Source organism: Sander lucioperca, chromosome 11, assembly GCF_008315115.2.
Source record: "Sander lucioperca isolate FBNREF2018 chromosome 11, SLUC_FBN_1.2, whole genome shotgun sequence".
In the NCBI taxonomy this organism is placed as follows: Eukaryota; Metazoa; Chordata; class Actinopteri; order Perciformes; family Percidae; genus Sander; species Sander lucioperca.
The window spans coordinates 18,891,363-18,910,171 of record NC_050183.1 but is presented as its reverse complement, the minus strand read 5'-3'; the positions used below and the strand labels follow the sequence as shown (position 1 = coordinate 18,910,171).

Here is an 18,809-nt window from a genome sequence, read left to right as displayed (position 1 = left end):
ATGCAGTGTTATACAACATGCCTGCAATAAATCCTACCTTCGTGAAGGTTATAATATATGTTGATTAAACTTTATGCAAAAGACAGAGGCAGCTTGGCATCTCTGAAGTTCACGTCTGTTTAAAACTATCTAAACAAATGTCAGCTGACGTATACAACCACTGTTTGTGTGTTTTCTCTCCACTAGTATGTTGGTGCCCTGGAGGAGATGCTGGTGGCTCTGAGGAAAAGCCTGAGGTAACATCTCTCATTACGGTCGTGCATCTTAATGTTTTATTATTGCTCATATGTAAAACCCAAGTCAATAACAACCTGTGCTTTTTTCAGCAAACCCACAGCGGAAATGCTGACTGAATACACAAGAAAAGTAGATTTTCTGAAAGGACTTCTTGAGCCAGAGAAACTGGTCAGTGGCAATATTTTACAAGTTCATCATTTTCAAGATTACTGGCATTTTCCACATTATTGCCACTTTAATATTCATGGCAGTACTTTCTCCTGTTCAGACAGTTTTTTGATCTCATGTCGTTGCTGTCCTCGTTCACAGTCTTCACCAACAGAAAAAGCTTTAGCAGTTCCTCGCCCCCGGACGAACACCCACAATAGCCAATGAGAGGATGCCTGTCTCTAAAACTGTCCACATGCAGACGAAGGCCCGGTATACAGGAGAGATGAGGGACGAGCTGCTTGGCACGGTAGGATGAGATGTACACGGTTGAGCTAAAATGCAGAGTGGTCAAGATATAAGGTTCACTACTGAGATTTAAACGCTGTAGAAATAAAAGCTGATGGATGACATCTGCATTGTTTTGCTCACTACTTTCCTCGCCACTGTCGCACTAAATGCTTGCTCTTGGGGGATTTACTAGAATTGTTGGGTCCTTCTTGTATGTTATAGAGTGTGGTCTAGACCTACTCTATCTGTAAAGTAACTTGAGATAACGCTTGTTATGATTTGATACTATAAATACAATTGAATTGACTCCACCTCCAGATAGTAGTCCATTTACAATTTGTTCACCATTTCAAAGTTGGACAGTTTAGCCCCTAGGCTGCACTGCATTGTAGAGTTTGGCTTTCCAAATGAAATACTTATAATGTTTGGTAGAAAAACTAGATTTAAAGAATAAATAATTAAGGCCCCGTTCTGTCCAATTCACACATGTCCTTCTTTTGTGTCCTGTCCTTACAGGGGGTATCAGGCAAAGGTAAGAAATAGTTTTAATACAAAGGCATCTTAAATTCAGTGTCTTGACTGAAAAATGATACTTGATATTTAAACAGGCTAATCTTCTGATTGAGAGTGATATGATGAAGTTCTCCTTTCCTCTCTATAGGCATGTCAGAAACCGACTTGCGAAACAGAAGGTAAAGCTGCACATATTATTTCTTGTCTCAAAGAACTAATGTATACTGTATTTATTTATTTATTTAGCTACATATAGGGCTGTAACAAACCGTGATTGCTGCTGTAAAGTTCAGGCTCGTTCCAAGCTCTGTTAAATCATAAATCCCTCCTCACTGCCAACTGCTTTTCAAACGATAGCAAACTAGGAACTTGTATCACTTTTTGTTGTAACTGTGCCCAAAATCAAAATGTTAACCAGGCTGTCCCACCTTGTGCAGAGGTCTTCCTCTGGATGAGCGTCAGTCTGCTGCAGAGCTGGAGGCCGTCCTGCAGCACCACCACAACCTGCAGGAGAAACTTGCTGAGGACATGCTTCACCTGGCCCGCAACTTGAAGAACAACACTCTGGCAGCACAGAACATCATCAAACAGGACAACCAGGTAACTGCACAGACACTATCGCAGTATTCATCACGCTGTATTGACAACATTAGGGTTACTAAAATAACTTGACGGTGGAAAAAAGAATCACTTATATGAAGATGATTAAAAAAAAAAAAAAAAAGCTTGATTCAAATAGTTTGTCTTTAACCCTACCAGCCCTAAGGTCATTTTTACAGTTCATTGTCCGTCTGGTTTTATTTTCTAAAAAAGCTTGTAAAACATCAACCCTGTTGTCTACAGTCAATTTATGAACATCATTTTTTTCAGGAAAAACTGAGCTATTAGAATATTTGTGCTGCAGTGAGGACACTTGAATGTATAAAAAGGTTGTATGACCTTAAAGACAAATAAATAAATAAAACGGAACATGAATCTCAGATATATATTGATATCACAGACAGATCAATAAAAGCGAAGCCAATCTCCTGTCTAAATCAGTTCCCATATGTATTAGGAGTCACACTGTGAAGAAATAAACATTGTAACTTATACAGTTGACTAAATATATACATTTTTTTAAGAATTTATATTTAATCCAAATGTTTTAGCCCGTTATTTAACCATAGACTGTTAATATTTACAGTAAATGGTTTTAACCTTTAATACGATTCACAATCTTGTTTTCCCCTCCAACACTTACTCACTCGTTTTTTTTTTTTTTTTTAATCTGCAGAAACCAAACGCATTTTTTAAACGACTTCTTCTGTCTTTTATTTTTGCTCCTGTTGCTTGTGTCGTTCGTATGGTTTAGAGCTCTTACATTATATTCGTGCGGTTGCTGAGATGAAAACTGATACATATAAGGTACCATGTACAATAATGAGAATAATCTGGAAAACATAACTAATGCTATAACTCTGGTTTACCATGGATATATGCATATATTTGCTGCAAATATCCATGTTAACAGACTGGCTAGTGTTTGCTAACTTAATGCAAGCCAATGTTGCTGATAGCTACATTTAGATTTTGGTTAAACCATGGTACCAATCCTATTTTCTTAAGGTCAAATAACAACTGGTAAATATAAGGTAGCATGCACAATAAATGACAAGAAGAAAAATAAATAAATATGAAAAAAATATATAAATATTTAAAATACAAAATGTGAATGTAATTTCAACAGCAGCACAACCTTACTGCATAATAGTTGTCTTATCTGATGCCATCACTAGGCTGATTTAAGAATTGAATTTAGGCTGCTAGATTTAACAGTGAGCTCATTTCATTCTGGTGTGAGGATGGTGGATCAGGAAAGACAGGGGAAGGCAGCAGGTAGGTCTAACATTAGGTGGAAGTGTAGGGGGAGCCACTTGATACCAAGAGATTAATTTCTTAATATTATTGATATGGAAAAACTAATGAAAAATCTATTACATAATGTTTGTTTGACAATATGTCTTAGTGGAGAAGAACACAGGCAAGGAGTGAATGAGACAGACATGAGGTCGGCGATGGCATCACGTAGAGATGAGACCAGTGATGACATCAGGTAGGAGTTCTGTTAGACCACACAAAACTAAATGTCCAGTATGGTTTGAAATTGTCGCTGCATACCCCTCTGACACTGGGTAGTTGCGCCACTGACCGTGACTGATATTGGTATGCAGCTGTGTGAACACTGACCTTATTGAACCAGCCAAGGATTTTTTTTGCCAATAACCTCAGTCTGACTTTATAACTGTCATACCTGCTAGTTGAAGTTGAAGTGTCATCTTGTTGCAGGTATTGATGATACTAGTGTGACTTGAAATAATTGTACACCCTGACTCAACCATTCTCCAATTTAGAGGAGATTAGGTATTCCTCATCTGACTCTTATTGGAAATGTGAGTTTGTCATAGAGGAGCCCTCAAAAGACTGCCGTGACCCGGATTCGAACCGGGGTTGCTGCGGCCACAACGCAGAGTACTAACCACTATACGATCACGGCGAGCTATCCTCCAGGTGAAGAAACACGTTTTCACAGAAACTCTTCTCCTCCATACTGTCTATGTTCTCCTCCTGTAACAGAGCACATGTTTTGGGGTCAAATTTCGTCATTTAAAAAGGACATTACATCACTAACGCAACAAAGAAGATTAAGTTATATTATTTTTACAATTATTATTTATGTCAAACATTTTCAGTTCATTTGAGAAAGAACCATAATAAGTGCACTGCATATTAAAGCAAAGAATATAATAAATTCGTAATTTGGCTTTAGTGGTGTCGAAAAATATGATTAGGGTGAAGCAGGCAGCAGCTTCGGTTTCTGTTTCTCAGACTATGGGCGTGGCTTGCGGCAGTTTAAAAATGTTTTCGATAACTGATTGGTCGATAGCAGTGTATTCTTATGGATTAGATGTATTCTCTTTACCCATTGGACAAGGCGCAGCCCTCCTCGTTTATAATTGGCTGATTAAACAACACGACCGAATTTCAAACTTGATCGTCATTCAGTGTTGTCGAAGGAAGCGTGTTTTTAACGATTGCTAGTTGGCATGTATCATTCTAGGCAGAACTAGCTAGCTAGTGGTTGCAGTTAACATTACATTTTAAAAAATTAACTTCGTAACATGTAGCTAGGTAGCTATTAGCTACTGTTAGTTTTTAATTTGAAATGGCTGAAACGGAAAATTCAACACGGAGAGGAGTTCTGGACTTCAGTCCAATAAAGAGAGAAGACGCTAACAAGGAGAACGATGTTACCGTTTTGATTTTGACCCATTTTTCAAAGGCTCCTTTTCTGTCATTTGGAACCGTAAAGTTGGGCACCTCCAAGTCTGTTGTTCTGCGTATTGAGAACCCTACAGACTATGCCGAAGCGGAGGTTACCGTTGAAAAGGTCCCGTCAAGTAAAGGCTTTTCTGTGGACCACAACACGTTCACGATTCAGGTATGTTTCTCGCTAACTAACAGCTTTTCTTTAACGTTAACGTACACGAAGGGACTCAACCTATGTTATTTTTTTTGTGCATATAAGAAAATAAAACAAAAGATAAGAATAAATATATATATATATATATATATATATATATATATATATATATATATATATATATATATATATATATGAAAATGCACAGTTAGAATGAGTGCTTGTAAAAGGACCCCAGCTTAACGTTACATTGGAGTTAAAGATCGCTGTAAAGTTGTATGCTTGTCACCAATTTACTAACAGACATAGCTAGCTAGGCCTAACGTTACATATTTTTAAAATATCTATATAGTATACATAAAAACACCAAGGAATTAAAAAAAGAAATAATAACATTAATTTCATTAACACATTTTGCACAACAAAAGTAACGATACTCATTTGAAGTTTAAGGATGTCAAATATGTCTTAACTATAAAATAATAAATAATCGAGGGCAGTATGAGCATTCCAGTAAGTTAGTGACCAATTCGAACAAATGTTTTTTGTATAAACATGGAATAGAGACACAACTCACCTACTTCATGGTAAAGCCATGTCCCACAGAGCCTGTAAACCAAGCTGCTGTCATGCTCCGGAGCTGCTTTGTGCCAAAATGAATTTGTTCTCCTTATTTTATGTCAACACTATTGGAACGTATTAATCAATATACCCTTCATGATTTTTGTTTTGTCCATTGTACGATCGCAGTTGTTCCACATCTTAACTTGTGCTTTGTGTTTGCAGCCTGAGGACTCATTCAATTTGACTGTTACTTGGACTCCAACAGAAGAAGGTGGGATAAGAGAGCTCATCATCTTTAATACAAATGGGGTCCTCAAACACCAGGCTGTACTGCTTGGGAGAGCAGACGCACCCAAAAAGAAAAAGGTAAATGTCCTCAGCTAAACAGAGGCTGTTACAGATACAATTGCACCCAAGTAGATGAAGATGTTTATTAACTCCGGTTGAGCTGCAACAAATATTAATAAATTAGTTGATTGGCAACTAGTTTGATAATCGAATAATCGCTGGATTACATTTTTTCAAAAAGTAAGTTTGAAAAGGTGCTTCTTTTTCTTGCCTTATCAATATAACAAGACTTGATGACATTGCCTTGGCCTCTTGGATATTGTGATGGGTACTTTTTAGTCGTTTTTCGGATGCTATATGGACAAAACGATCACAAATATAATTGGCAGATTGATAAACCATGAAAATAACTTGAAGCCCTAAATCAGGCCTAATTTGCTCGATTGGTACTTAGTTAAACCTGGCACAAGTTCTCATTTAAACAGGCTCAGGAACTTTAACAACTACATCCTATACTGTAATTCTGACATGGCAGATATCTTTATGTTTTTCTTTTGTGTTTCAGAAAAGCTTATGGGACACAATCAAAAACAAAAAAGAGGGCGAAAAAGTAGCCGCACCCAGGAGAAAGAAAACAGAACAGCCCCTGAAGATGGCTGCCAATAAAACCTTCCAAGTGTCCCGAAAGCCACAGTACAAACGAGAAAAGCCACGCAGCCCACTTGCTTCTCTCAATGAGGGCAAAGCTGTCCGAGAGAGGTCCCTCTCCAAGGACCTTCCTGTTGACGATTACTCTCAGAATGCAGAGGAAAGTAAGGTCTCGAGTTCCGCCCTGAGGCAACGGTCTCTAAGCTTGTCAGACCAGGAGAATATCCATCATGTCCAGAGAAACTCTCCTCTTGTCCTGCTCGTACCAGCCATAGCACTGACGGACTCTGGCAACATGTCTGCTAGCCCAAATGCATTGGTAGGCAAACCGGAAAACAAAGATCTCGCCAGTATGCTCAACAGGACACTGTCACCTATCGGGACACCAGAGATGTTCAAGAAGCTCATGCCGCGTATTCAGTCAGATAGCCCACTCTTTGCTACTGTGAAGTCCGTGGCTGATGCTGATGACGCTGACAGTGTGTTAACTGGAACCCCGGTGCCTTCGCTGAAAGATGCCCTGGCCCTCATTGACTCTGATCTGAGCCACATTAACACCAGTCCTCGAGACACGAGTTCGAGCGGTGGCTTTTCAGACTCACTGGAATCCAAGAGTGGGAGTCTCACCTGTGGACCTGAAGTAAATGCCCTCAAAGCATTACCGGAGTCCAATGAGCCAAGACTCACTTTCTTTGTAAGCAAAAAGGTTGTAAGTGAGATTGTTGTTGTTTCCGAGGCTGATAATGCAGGGGTCAAAAAGGCCTCCTTTACCTCTGCCACAGTGACCAAGAGCAAAGCACCAGTGGAGGCGAACCTTTCGAGTGATAGGAAAATAAAGAAGTCGAGGCGAAGGCTCTTGGAAAAAACACTGGAGCTGTCTGACAGCAGCAGTCAGTGTGAGCCTGGACTAGGCACTCCCGACCTTCCTGTTATAGACCCAGACAGAGATACCAAGAACCGGCAAAGCTCTGAAGCTGCCAGCTCCCTGTGTGATGATAGACACCAGGCCCAGGAGTTTACATCCTACAGCCTGACTCCACGGCACGACGGCTCACCTACACCCATCCCCTTCCCCGTCACCTCCCCTCCGTCTGTGGCCCCTGGGCGCTTCTCTTTCCCGGCCTTTTTCTCACCTCACGCAGCCCCTGCTTCCATCGCTTTTACTGTCACCTCTCTGTCACCCCTGGGCACATCTTCTCCACACACGTCGCCAACTCTTTCGGTACCTCTGTCCGCTCAGGAAGACTCTTTTCCCGTTCACGTGGCGGTGAATAGCAAGAAGAGGAAGAGCGAGGAGTATTTGAGAAGTGATGCGAAGATCGTGGATGCTGGGAAGGCTGAGCGCGTCAAAAGGAGCAGGGGGGTAGCTGGAAAAACGCAGCCCCCAAGATCGGTCCAGGAGAGGAGAAGTGCATCACAGAGGCAGCAGCTGAGAACAGCAGGTGAGCAAATGTGAAGTTTTATTCATGTTGGATGTTATGGTGTGTGATATGTTTCATAGAAATTCAAAAACGCTGCATAGGGTTTTGTCTGTTTTTAACCTGCATATTAAAATCTTTCTAAATCTGCACTCTGAGGTCTATCGAAACCCACATGTATCTCAGTGATGTAGGGTAGGCTGAATAACAGAAACGCCTCTCTGTATAATGCAACACCACAAACTACATTCCACACATATAAACTACATATAAAGTTGAATTAACATCTCAGTTTCAAAAAACGAGCATTGTAACCTTTTATAAAGGTAGGATTTATTGCAGGACTGTTGTATTAGACAAGTTTTAGCTGGGCATAACTTAGAAATGGGCAATTGAGTGTATACAACTTGAATGGTGCACATATCAGAGTGCATCGTGTAAGTGTTGTTAATTCTACTTAACATTTTGGATTTGTGTTATGAAATGATATGCAGTAAGGAAGTAAATGATAATTGGTTTGCTTTACAATTTTATATATATATATAAATATATATATATATATATATATATATATATATATATATATATATATATATATATATATATATATATATATATATATATATATATATATATATATATATATATATATATATATATATATATATATATAAAAAAAAGCATTGGCATTAAGGTGGTTCATTAATCGATTTAAGATGGTAAGACATTCTCTGTTATTCAGCGTTTTTACCCTTCAGCATCACAACACGCAGGTCCCAAGTTTGGAGCATTTTAAAAGTTAAGGCCAATGAAATAATAAAAAAAAGTTTCACCCTATCTATGCTTATGTCATGTTCAGATTAGTACATCTTTGAAGGCACATACATACCGCAAATAGTTTTCTTACAATACATATCCTACCAGATGATTTGTAGGTAGTTACATCCTGGAGTCTGAAACAGGTCAGCCCCTGCTAGGGCTGGGCGATGGGGAGAAAATCAGATATCACGATATTCTTGACCAAACACCTCGTCCTCGATATCGATATTGCGGCGATATTCTAGGGTTGACAATTGGTGCTTTTAACAAAATATCTTCACACTTAGATTTTAGATAAATAACATCAGTAATGTGGACGTAATGGGGAAAAGGCAAATAATAGAACAGCTATCTAAAGTCTAAGTTCAGAAAGGTACATCACTTTACTGTAATGCAGTCTTTAAAACCAATAAAAGACAACACTAATCATATCATGATGTTACGATATCCAAAATCTAAGACGATATCTAGTTTCATATCACGATATCAATATAATATCGATATATTGCCCAGCCTTAGCCCCTGCAGATGTGCCTTTATGGGAAGTCAATGAAAACTCATGAATACCTGCATTTCCAAAAATGTATTGAAACTTCTGTTGAATATCTGACTTGTTTCTGGACTCCCTGTACAATGATGCTTCTTTTTTCCCTTCTTCCCCAGGCTCGGTGCGATCAATGACAACATCATCTGTAAGGACTGGAAGGTCTGTGGTTCCTGCCCAGGCAAAGCTATCCAGCTCCAAACTCTCCTCGCGAGGTATTAAAGGATGTCTTATTGCCTTAAATGAGACCTAATTGCTGTTCTTGTAGTGTAGGTCTGTCTGGGAGTTTTGCCAACATGAATTTGTGGTGAAATTCAAAATGACCCTTTCCATTGTTCACAGGTGCCCGGTCAACTGTAGTTGCTGTAGCGCAGTCAAAGCTGACCTTCATTAAGCCGGCGCAAACAGGTATTTCGATGGCAAAACATTGTAAAATGTTTTGTGTGAGCGTGTCAAAGGGCCTTTTTTGTTTATCTTAGTACAGAAAATTACTTTGCACATCTACAACGTGAGACGGAGGGGGACAAGCAGGTCAAAAGTTGCAATGAAACTCCCGCACACTGTCTAACTTGCAAAAAGTAATTCATTTAATAGTAGGCAACGTTTTGGTGCGAGACCATCATCAGGCAAAATCTTTGGAAGTTAGACACTGTGGGAGTTTCTTTGCAGCCTCTGTTTATCTTAAAATTTCAATTGCGTGTTCTGTGTCTACTCTTTTCTTCCAGCCATACCGAGGCACCCGATGCCGTTTGCTGCCACGAATATGTTCTATGATGAGAGGTGGATTGAGAAGCAGCAGAGGGGATTCACCTGGTGGATCAACTACGTCCTCACCCCAGATGACTTTAAAGTCAACACTGAAGTCGCTCAAGGTAACATTCAGCAGGCTTTCACTTCTCAAACATGATGTGGGGAACATCTTTGTGTTGTAGAGCGTAGGGTTTGGTTTCAAGAAATGTTAGCGCGGCTTCCAGATGATTTATTGACTCGCTCATTAGTCTGAACACTTTACAACTTAAATGCAGTAATTGCTGTGGTTGAATCTTTATTTTAATGAGTACCTGAGCTCTACATGTTTGCACAAGGGACTTTATAAGTCTTACAGATTGATTTTTCATGCATTTCTTGTATAGTGAATGCTGTGTCCCTCGCCATGGGCAGCGATGACAAGTACAGTGGGCCTAAAGCTCCCACCAAAGAGGAGATGTCTTTCAGCACCTACACGGCCCGGCGGAAGCTGAACCGCCTCCGTCGTTCAGCCTGCCAGCTGTTCACTTCTGAGGCCATGGTCAAGGCTATTCAGAGGCTCGAACTGGAGGTGGAGGCCAAGAGGCTGCTCGTCCGCAAAGACCGCCATCTTTGGAAGGACATAGGTAAATGAACATTACAGCATGAAACCTGCTGATGTAGGGTTTTGAAATGCTCTGGAGTTCTCATCAAACCCCGGATATGCCTGAAAGTAACTTTTTTTACTTGTGTTTTGCCATTCTTTCAGGTGAACGACGAAAAGTCCTCAACTGGCTTCTTTCATACAATCTGCTGTGGTTACGGATTGGGCTCGAGGTAATCTTGTACAACAGTGTTTCCTTCTGCTTTATTTATTTATTTTTTTGTATATGTTTGTTTCTTCACCGTCCATGCCACGCTTGCTAAACCCAATGTTGTTCGTTCTCAGACGATCTACGGGGAGTTGATCTCGCTGGAGAGCAACAGTGATGCCTTGGGTCTGGCTATGTTCATCCTCCAGCGGCTGCTCTGGAACCCCGACATCGCTGCTCAGTTCAGACACGCCAAAGTGCCTAACCTATACAAAGACGGTAATTTAAGAGCATCAGTTATTGTGTCGTCTGAACTGAAGACTGCTGTGTTACTGCCAGAGCTGCAAACATTTCAGAAATATTCTGAGGTGGAGACTTTTACCTTGGGAACTACTTGTTGCAATATATTCGTATCCAAATTAATTAAAGGGATGTTGAGTGAGTTATTGGCTCAGGTTGTATTTCCCCTTTCCTGCCCAAGCAGAAACGTAAACCAGTTGCCACATCATATGCAGACAGAAACTTAAACTTGGGTAAAAGTTGAACAACTTGACTTCCTGCCTTTCTTTCACTGACATAAGCAAAACTTTTAAATTTCCTGCTGACAACACAACAGCTATGACATTTTCTGCAGATATCTACAAAATGAGAGCATGTAGTTTATTATTTGGTAGATCAGTGTTCATGACACAAAAAATCGTCTACGCGAGTTGTGATGCCTCATCAACTAAAGGGTGTTCAATGGGTTTCCATTTTTATGGGAAATCAGCTCAACTGCAATGCTTTAATCAACTTATGCTTCAAGATATAGAAGTGCCGGAAATTTCCAGCTGTAACTTCCGATTGTTTTCATCATCGGTTAGTCTGCTGATTATTTGGTCATTTTTGCGTTATTTATTCATTTGACGATATCATGTCAGAAAAGCGGCCCATCACAATTTCCCAGAGTCTGTAGTGAGGTGTTAAAATGTCTAATTTTTGTCAGATCACCAGTCCAAAACCCAACACATATTAATTTAAAATAATATAAAACTGCAAATCCTCACATTTTAAAAAGCTGGAACCAAAAACATGTTTAGATTTTGCCCAAACGTGACAAACTATTACCGGTGATCAAAATACTTGCCAGTTAATCTTATATTAAGAACAAGGGAATCCATTTAAAACGTAGAATTCTCTCTGTAGTATAACAAAAGAGAATTGTGTTTTCATGTAGTTCTTCTGCCAGTTGTCTAAGTTGTGGACGTTGTCAGACTTGTTACCCTGGCCTGGTGTTGACACCTCTTTGCCTGTCCTCGGTTAGGCCACGAGGAGGCGCTGTCTCGCTTCACTCTGAAGAAGCTGCTGCTGCTGGTGTGTTTCCTGGACAGAGCCAAACAGTCCCGGCTGATTGAGCACGACCCCTGTCTGTTCTGCTTGGACGCAGAGTTCAAGGTAGTCCTCCCACGTCATCACAACAAACATTAAATACATGAATTAAAAAAAAAAAACATTAAATTGCTTTCTCATTAAGGGCCAAAGATACAACCATATCAAATAAGTTAAATCATAAATACAACTTTAGAATCCTTTTATTTTATTTTTTTGTTTACATCAATTTAGTAATTTTGTATCTTGTCTCAGATCGCAGTCGTTATTTGTGGCTTTTTTCAATGTCTGTTATCCGATGCTGTTTATAAGATCTTAATTATTAAATAATTAAATCATTATTGGGCCTAGAAACGATCACTGGGAGCTGAGACCAACACTCAGGGTTCTTTCACACCTGTAGTTTGGTTTCATTGGGTCATACATGTTACCATGGTTACCAACTCTTCACATAAATATATACATACAGATAGATGAATTTCTCGATTGCTTCTTGAATAATTCCTGATCAACAGATGGATTTAATAGTAAGAGTAAAATTAACGTAAATTTATGCTTATGTACCAATGTATCAAATTTTACTTTGAGTCACCTAATACATATTAGCTCAGATGTACTATGACATGATCAAATGAAAAAAACAAACATGTGTATAATGTTTACATAGAGTCTACTCTTTTATCTGAGAGGCGGCGTATGTTTTTTTTTTATTATTATTATATACAGACGAACACAGAGCCGAAAAGCTATCCATATGTCAACGTTACTTTCCCCGCTATCCTCGTTTTCTGAATCTGAATCCATCGTTCAACTTAAATGAAAATTAAATTTTTTTTTTTTTTTTTTTTTTTTTTTTTTAATACAGACAAGTAAAGACCTGCTCCTGGCCTTCTCCAGGGACTTCCTGAGTGGAGAGGGGATCCTCCCCCGGCATCTCGGCTACCTGGGGTTACCCGTCTCCCACGCTCAGACGCCCCTGGACGAGTTCAACTTTGCTGTGAAGAATTTGGCAGTCGACTTGAAATGCGGCATTCGTCTAGTGTGAGTTAGTCGTGAATTTTAATGTGATGCTCTGATCCCCGTCGGATATTTGCTTTTCTCAAAGGCTAGGCTCAGCTACACGGCAGTATCCCTGCAGCTGGGGGGGAGAGAGAATCGGTGTTCAGCAGAGCTGTTTCAGACCGGGGATTTCCTCATGTGATTCTCACTGAAGGATGCTCTCTCCAGCTGCCATACCAATATAACAGTATTGCTCTCTGATCATAGTTCAATCTCATGAATGCATCTCCTAAAGTTTGTGGTTTCTGGTTGTAATAAGGCATTGTGGGCAATGTTGGCAATTTTAATTAGCAGGATTAGCTTCATGGCAGGATTTGGCGTAATATCATTTTTGTATCTGTACGAAGAAGAACCGCAACTCGACGAGACTAGCCATCTAGCTGTTTCATCTGTAATCGGTTTATCAACTATCTTTCCAGAACTTGGTTTATATCAAGATATACTGTATATTGATGTTGTAATATACAATCATTTTGATAGAAGTTTTTATCCATATTGCGCACCCCTAGTTGGGGAGGCAGGGGTCATATCTTCATTTACACTAGAGCTGCACGAGATTAGCAAAATATCTAATTGCGAGTATTTTGACTGAAATTGCGATATGATTCACAATATTGGAGGGAATGATCATTTTTCTATCATTATTATTATTATTATTATTATTATTATTATTATTATTATTATTATTATTCTCATTTTCATTGAAAAATGTATTTAAAAAGAAAAAAAAAAAAAAGTGTGTGGGGTTTTTTTTTTTTTTTTTTTTTTTCCGAGGATCTGTACCAAACAAAGATTTTTTTTCTTTAGTCCCTAGGATTGGGATTTGTAGGCCGGGACGTCTCTGCACCACCACAATACTTTATTTTAGAATGGTTTGACACACAAATTTTGCCTTTAACAAATATTGCTCCCCCCTGCGATTTGGATATTGCACTAGTTCATATTGCGATATTGATAAAATTGTGATTAATTGTGCAGCCCTAATTTACACATGGCGCTAATTGAGTCAATAATCAATACTGAACTGCTATTTTATTAATTTACAATCAAAGTGGCCAACAGAGGCGGTCAACCCAAAAACATGCCGCAATTAAATTTTATTTGCTGTATCTAAAGGTGCAACATGTGATGTTAAGTAGCTTTTTGCAAATTAGTTTTCTTGCGAAAAATTAGTTTCCTACTGCTGTTTTATTCAAAAGTTAAAACAAAAGTGCTGCATAGGATGACAAAATCTCAAGCTGCTGATCAAGAGTGACCCGTGTCGTTGTCTAAAATGATGTAGATTGTGGTCATTTAGGTCTCTCAAACCATCAGCGTTCATTGACTCTACAATATAAGGAATATGTGAGGTTATTGGAGTAAAAAAAGTGCCAAAGCATCAAGTCCTAAGATGTCAAAAATGGAGGCAAAGTTTCTTATGCAGCATCATTTTTAAAGTAGGTCTTTCATGTGGGTTTTGCTTCCAGGCGTGTGATGGAGCTCCTCATCCAGGAGTGGAGTTTGTCGGCCAAGCTCCGTCTGCCAGCCATCAGCCGTCTGCAGAAGGTCCACAACGTCGACATTGCTCTGCAAGTGCTCAAAAGCAAAGGGGTCGACCTCAAGGATGAACACGGTAATTGTTGTTTTTCTCCTGAGCAAACCGAAAAACGGAGACGCTCAACCTGAAAGAATGTTTGCCCTCCACAAAATGAGATTTTCATTTTACGGTCTGATGTTTTCTTTCACAGAAGTGGTGCATATTTATTGTATTTTCATACTGGGCTTTTTTCCACCATTGTGAAACCTTTTATTCAATTATTACATCTTTCACTTCAGCATGAACACCTGCCATTTCACTGCACACCTTTTTTATGTTTGATCAACCCCAGCTGTTGTACAACTGCACAGCGACATAATTGGATTGCTTTTCCCTTTTATTTAACAATATGCTTGGTTGTGTGTGCACTTCTGCATAAGTGAACGTGTCAGAGTGACTAAGCGGTCCTTGACGAAAGATACCATTTCAAGAACATGAAGGAAATTAGAAAAGTAAACGCAATAACTTTGCAACTCGATCACAAAAAAGACCCCTAATGCTTTAAAGAAATCTTCCTTTCCAGTCATAAAAATGGCTTTAGCCACAGCCGTGGCCAAAGTCCCATCGGCTAACATAGAGGGGGTGGGATTTATGACCTGTACTGCAGCCAGCCACCAGGGGGCGATCAAGATGTTTGGCTTCACTTTTGGGGAGCTGTTAAGTCGTCCATCTTTATAAACAGTCTGCGGGTCGAACCCAAAGATATTCCATTTACTGTAGGTGCTTCTCATGCCGCTTAAATTGCCTCCTCCACTTGCCTCCCTTCCTTGCGTCTTAGGCCCTCCCACCGAGGAGGCACGGGAGGCAACGAGGAAATGTGTATTAGAGAGAAGACACACCAGCCGATAATCGGGCGTCGGGCCGTCTGGCGAGGTCCGTGACTCGAGTTTGTTCCGTGTGTCCCGTCCCGTGCCGTCGGCCGTCCGAGGAGCCGTCGGCATTCATTTGGGCCGACCCGACATGTTCAGTCGGGGACAGGGCAGTCGGGACTCACCCGGGAATGGGGAGCGGATGAGCCGCTCAAAATCTGACAAATCTTTTAAACTGACCTTTGTCAATCTGAAATGAAGACAGATTCAGCAACTGCACGGCCTATTTCTCGCTTAAAATGTTTTCAGAAACACGTTTCGGTGAACTATTTTAGTCCAATATGAGATCGTATTCTTAACAAGCCGCCATGACAGTCTGGCTGTGAATTTCCGGAGAAAAAAGAACCACGTGACGCGTTCGTCCAATCAGCTGCCGGTCTTCATTTTCTGGTAAATAATCAGACTGTTAATGAAAACAATACAGAGCAGCGCCTGCTGCTATGGAGACGTATTACGTTTCGCACACGCGCAGAGCGTACGCTCAAGTCGGCGTCGCCTCAGTGTGTTCTGAGGCATTTTTTGGACCTCGGGACCCGACTGATCAGTCCGACTGGCATTACTGCCAACGGTCGGCCCGTCTGGTTGGTGTGTCAGGGCCCTTAGAGGGATGAGACATCCTTTCCTCTGAAGCGTCGCATGAATCCATCAGCTGTTTGGGCGGAGTTAGCAACTCATCAGCTGCACGGCTTCTGGGAAGGCTGCTCTCGTGTATCCTCGCTCCTGGCTTCTCAGTGATCCCTCCTCGATGCTCGCTAGAGATGGTCCGATACCATTTTTTGCTTCCCGAATCCGATCCCAGTGTGTCATATATTTTATTATGTTTTAACAATTGTATACTACTATCCCTGTATGGATGTGATATGATTTCTATATTTTTGCTGTCAGCCTGGCTCAGGTTAAACTCTTTGTGAAACATGAACAAACACACAAACAATGAACACCACAGAACTTTCTTTTATTATCCAGTTTTACGTCAGTTATAATGGAAAAAGAACACAAGTAAACTACTTTAAATGTAGATTTTCTTTACGGCTTTATTACGTGGTATCGGATTGGTGCATAAACTCCATTACTTCCCGATACCAGCGTTTTAGGCAGTATCAGAGATGTTCTGATACCAATACCAGTATCGGCTCCAATGCTCACTCCTCGGGGCAGAAATGAGAGCTTTGAGACGGCCTTCACCGAGGAGGGACAGAACAACTTCCGGTTCAGCAGAGGAGCTATCAAATAAGGGCCTTGAGATGCAGCTTATAATACGAAACGGAGAAAAGTCGTAAAGTAATGAAAGACTTCAATGCAATGAACTGATGTGGTTCAAAGGCGTTTTTAAGCATTGTGTCTTTATTTTCAGGCTCCATCATCGATTCCAGAGACATTGTGGATGGACACAGAGAGAAGACACTAAGCCTCTTGTGGAAAATCATCTTTGCGTTTCATGTGTGTAGCTGACTTTGTTTCAAATCTGCCAGTAGGGCACAAAATTGATCTTTTTTTTTTTTTTTAACCTGCGGAAAGATTTGATTGATATGCTGTTATCAAATGATCTGTTAAGGTGGAGGTGATTTTGGACGAGGATCAGCTGCGGGAGGAAATTGGCTTCCTGAAGAGAACCTTGAGGACCAAACGGAGGCTGGCGTCTCTGAGGGCCGACCGGGGCCTTCAGCCAAGTCCCGCGAAGACCAGAGTGCTGTATGAACACAGCAGCACTAAGATTACCCTGCTGATGGACTGGGCCCGCGCTGTGTGCGACTTCTACAATCTTAAGGTGAGTTTGAAGTATTTTGTTTTCGACCCGTGAGCTGAGAATAAAAATGTCAGTGTTTAAAGAGTTTGTATTGGTTATGATTTTATTTCAACTCGTTAAGCAGGATGCAGTGTTACTTTGTTCACCTCTCGTCATTTGATGTATTATTGAACTGTTCTTCTGTTGTAGCCTTTGGTGCTGTGTATTTGGTGGCAGTTTCACCTGAAAAACATTTAAGGGTTAAAAAGTAAACTTCAGTTTTAAACAGGTTGGTGTTTGTTTGGGTTGCTAAACTGCTGTTGTGCACCTAGAGGCAGCTACATTTCTCTAGACTTTCACTCATGTCGAACTGTCACAGTCCCAGATATTTTGTGATACAAAAGTCCCAACTTTTAGAAAACCGTAAATGAAGTGTGTTGGCTGTCTGTGCAGGTGGAGAACTTCACAGTGACGTTCTCGGATGGCCGCGTCCTCTGCTACCTTATCCACCACTACCACCCCAGTCTCCTGCCAGAGAGGGCAGTCAGTCACAGCACCAGCCAGACTGTCGAGTGCTCACCGAGGGGCCGCCTGGTGCTCGACTGCTCAGCCAGCGACTCGGACAACTCCTTCGACTCTTTGCCGACAGCCTTGAACGGTACTTGTCAGCTGTGTGCTGTGTCTGTCATGAAATTGTCTGCTTGGATGCACAGTTTAAAGATGTTGAGACATTTGTGGTGCATTAGTTTCGAAACGGGGGATTTGACAAGCTGTCTGCAACATTCAAGGGGTTTCAAGGGGTTTATTCCATTAAATACTTACAGGAATAAACCTGAATTTATAGTCCCATCATGTATACAGTCATTGCATTAGCCTGGGATTTGTAGCTGGCTTTATCCACAGTAAACCCACTTGTTATGGGATCTAGACTTTTTTATTTGAAATAAACATTTATGAGGAGTGTAGTGGCTATTCCATTTCAAAATTATAGCCACTGCCCCAGCAATAGAAGAGCGGTTTTAACGCACATTTGTTCCTTTTGTTGTTGATCCAGGAATGCGGTCGTTGTTTGAAAATAATAATTAAACACAAATATCCTACCTATAGAAATAAATCTTTATGATCCTACCAAAACGTTGTAGGCTAATGTTGCATGTGTGTGACTCAGGGAAAATAAACAATACTGATGGTTTCTTAAATACTAGATGTGGTTTAAAACAAACTGTTTGGTCTCAACTAAAGCTAGGACTTCCAAAAAAAAACAACTCCACCCGTGTTTCCAAATTGCCTTTAATCAATTATACCACACAACACTTACTATGGTGTGGCCGATTTGCCAATCAGTGGCCTAGCTGTCAATCAAAATCAGTGGATCAGAACTATAACCAAAATATGGGAAGTCTTAAAATAATAACTATTGTTCTTTAAATATAAACAAACTGCTTTTTTGGCTCCTACAAGGAGAATGTCGTTAAAGTACCGGTGTAGCTTTGGAAATTCATTGAAAAGTAAAAAAGAAATGAAATCAGGACTCAAATGCGTAATGTTTTGCATGTTAACTTGATTTCTCCTCATTTCCAAACGTGGAAAGACCATTAATGTTTTTAATTATAGGATACATTTAGAAAAAAAATGAGTGACTGCATGTCGTGCCTCCAAAATAAAACTTATATTTGTAAACTTGTATGTAGGACTTTTAAAAGAGATTATGAAGAAATGAGAGACTAAACGACTATGCAGT

The 18,809-nt window shown here is 40.2% G+C and overlaps 2 protein-coding genes and 1 non-coding gene across 6 annotated transcripts in view; 2 read left to right on the top strand and 1 right to left on the bottom strand.

The window, feature by feature from the left end:
- Positions 1–574: 574 nt before the first annotated feature.
- Positions 575–1,860, top strand: LOC116038174 (vesicle transport protein USE1-like). The gene is made up of 4 exons (XM_031282387.2): positions 575–694; positions 1,192–1,207; positions 1,337–1,367; positions 1,626–1,860. Exons 1-4 carry the CDS (start codon positions 617–619, stop codon positions 1,858–1,860), a joined length of 360 nt encoding a protein of 119 aa, XP_031138247.1. The 5' UTR covers positions 575–616.
- A 1,792-nt stretch (positions 1,861–3,652) lies between these two features.
- On the bottom strand, positions 3,653–3,724 carry trnah-gug. The gene has a single exon. It is a non-coding gene; the product is annotated as a tRNA-His (tRNA).
- A 491-nt stretch (positions 3,725–4,215) lies between these two features.
- Positions 4,216–18,809, top strand: part of aspm (assembly factor for spindle microtubules) — a 29,884-nt gene continuing 15,290 nt past the window's right edge. For all 4 annotated transcript variants that reach the window (XM_031282366.2, XM_036007308.1, XM_036007307.1 and 1 more), the window contains exons 1-15: positions 4,216–4,669; positions 5,438–5,581; positions 6,069–7,593; positions 9,052–9,147; positions 9,275–9,340; positions 9,658–9,804; positions 10,066–10,305; positions 10,428–10,495; positions 10,608–10,749; positions 11,774–11,904; positions 12,704–12,879; positions 14,364–14,509; positions 16,697–16,782; positions 16,898–17,110; positions 17,522–17,726. In XM_031282366.2, the coding sequence (XP_031138226.2) occupies positions 4,394–4,669; positions 5,438–5,581; positions 6,069–7,593; positions 9,052–9,147; positions 9,275–9,340; positions 9,658–9,804; positions 10,066–10,305; positions 10,428–10,495; positions 10,608–10,749; positions 11,774–11,904; positions 12,704–12,879; positions 14,364–14,509; positions 16,697–16,782; positions 16,898–17,110; positions 17,522–17,726 (3,661 nt within the window). In that variant the 5' untranslated portion in view covers positions 4,216–4,393. The remainder of the gene's footprint in view (positions 4,670–5,437; positions 5,582–6,068; positions 7,594–9,051; positions 9,148–9,274; positions 9,341–9,657; positions 9,805–10,065; positions 10,306–10,427; positions 10,496–10,607; positions 10,750–11,773; positions 11,905–12,703; positions 12,880–14,363; positions 14,510–16,696; positions 16,783–16,897; positions 17,111–17,521; positions 17,727–18,809) is intronic.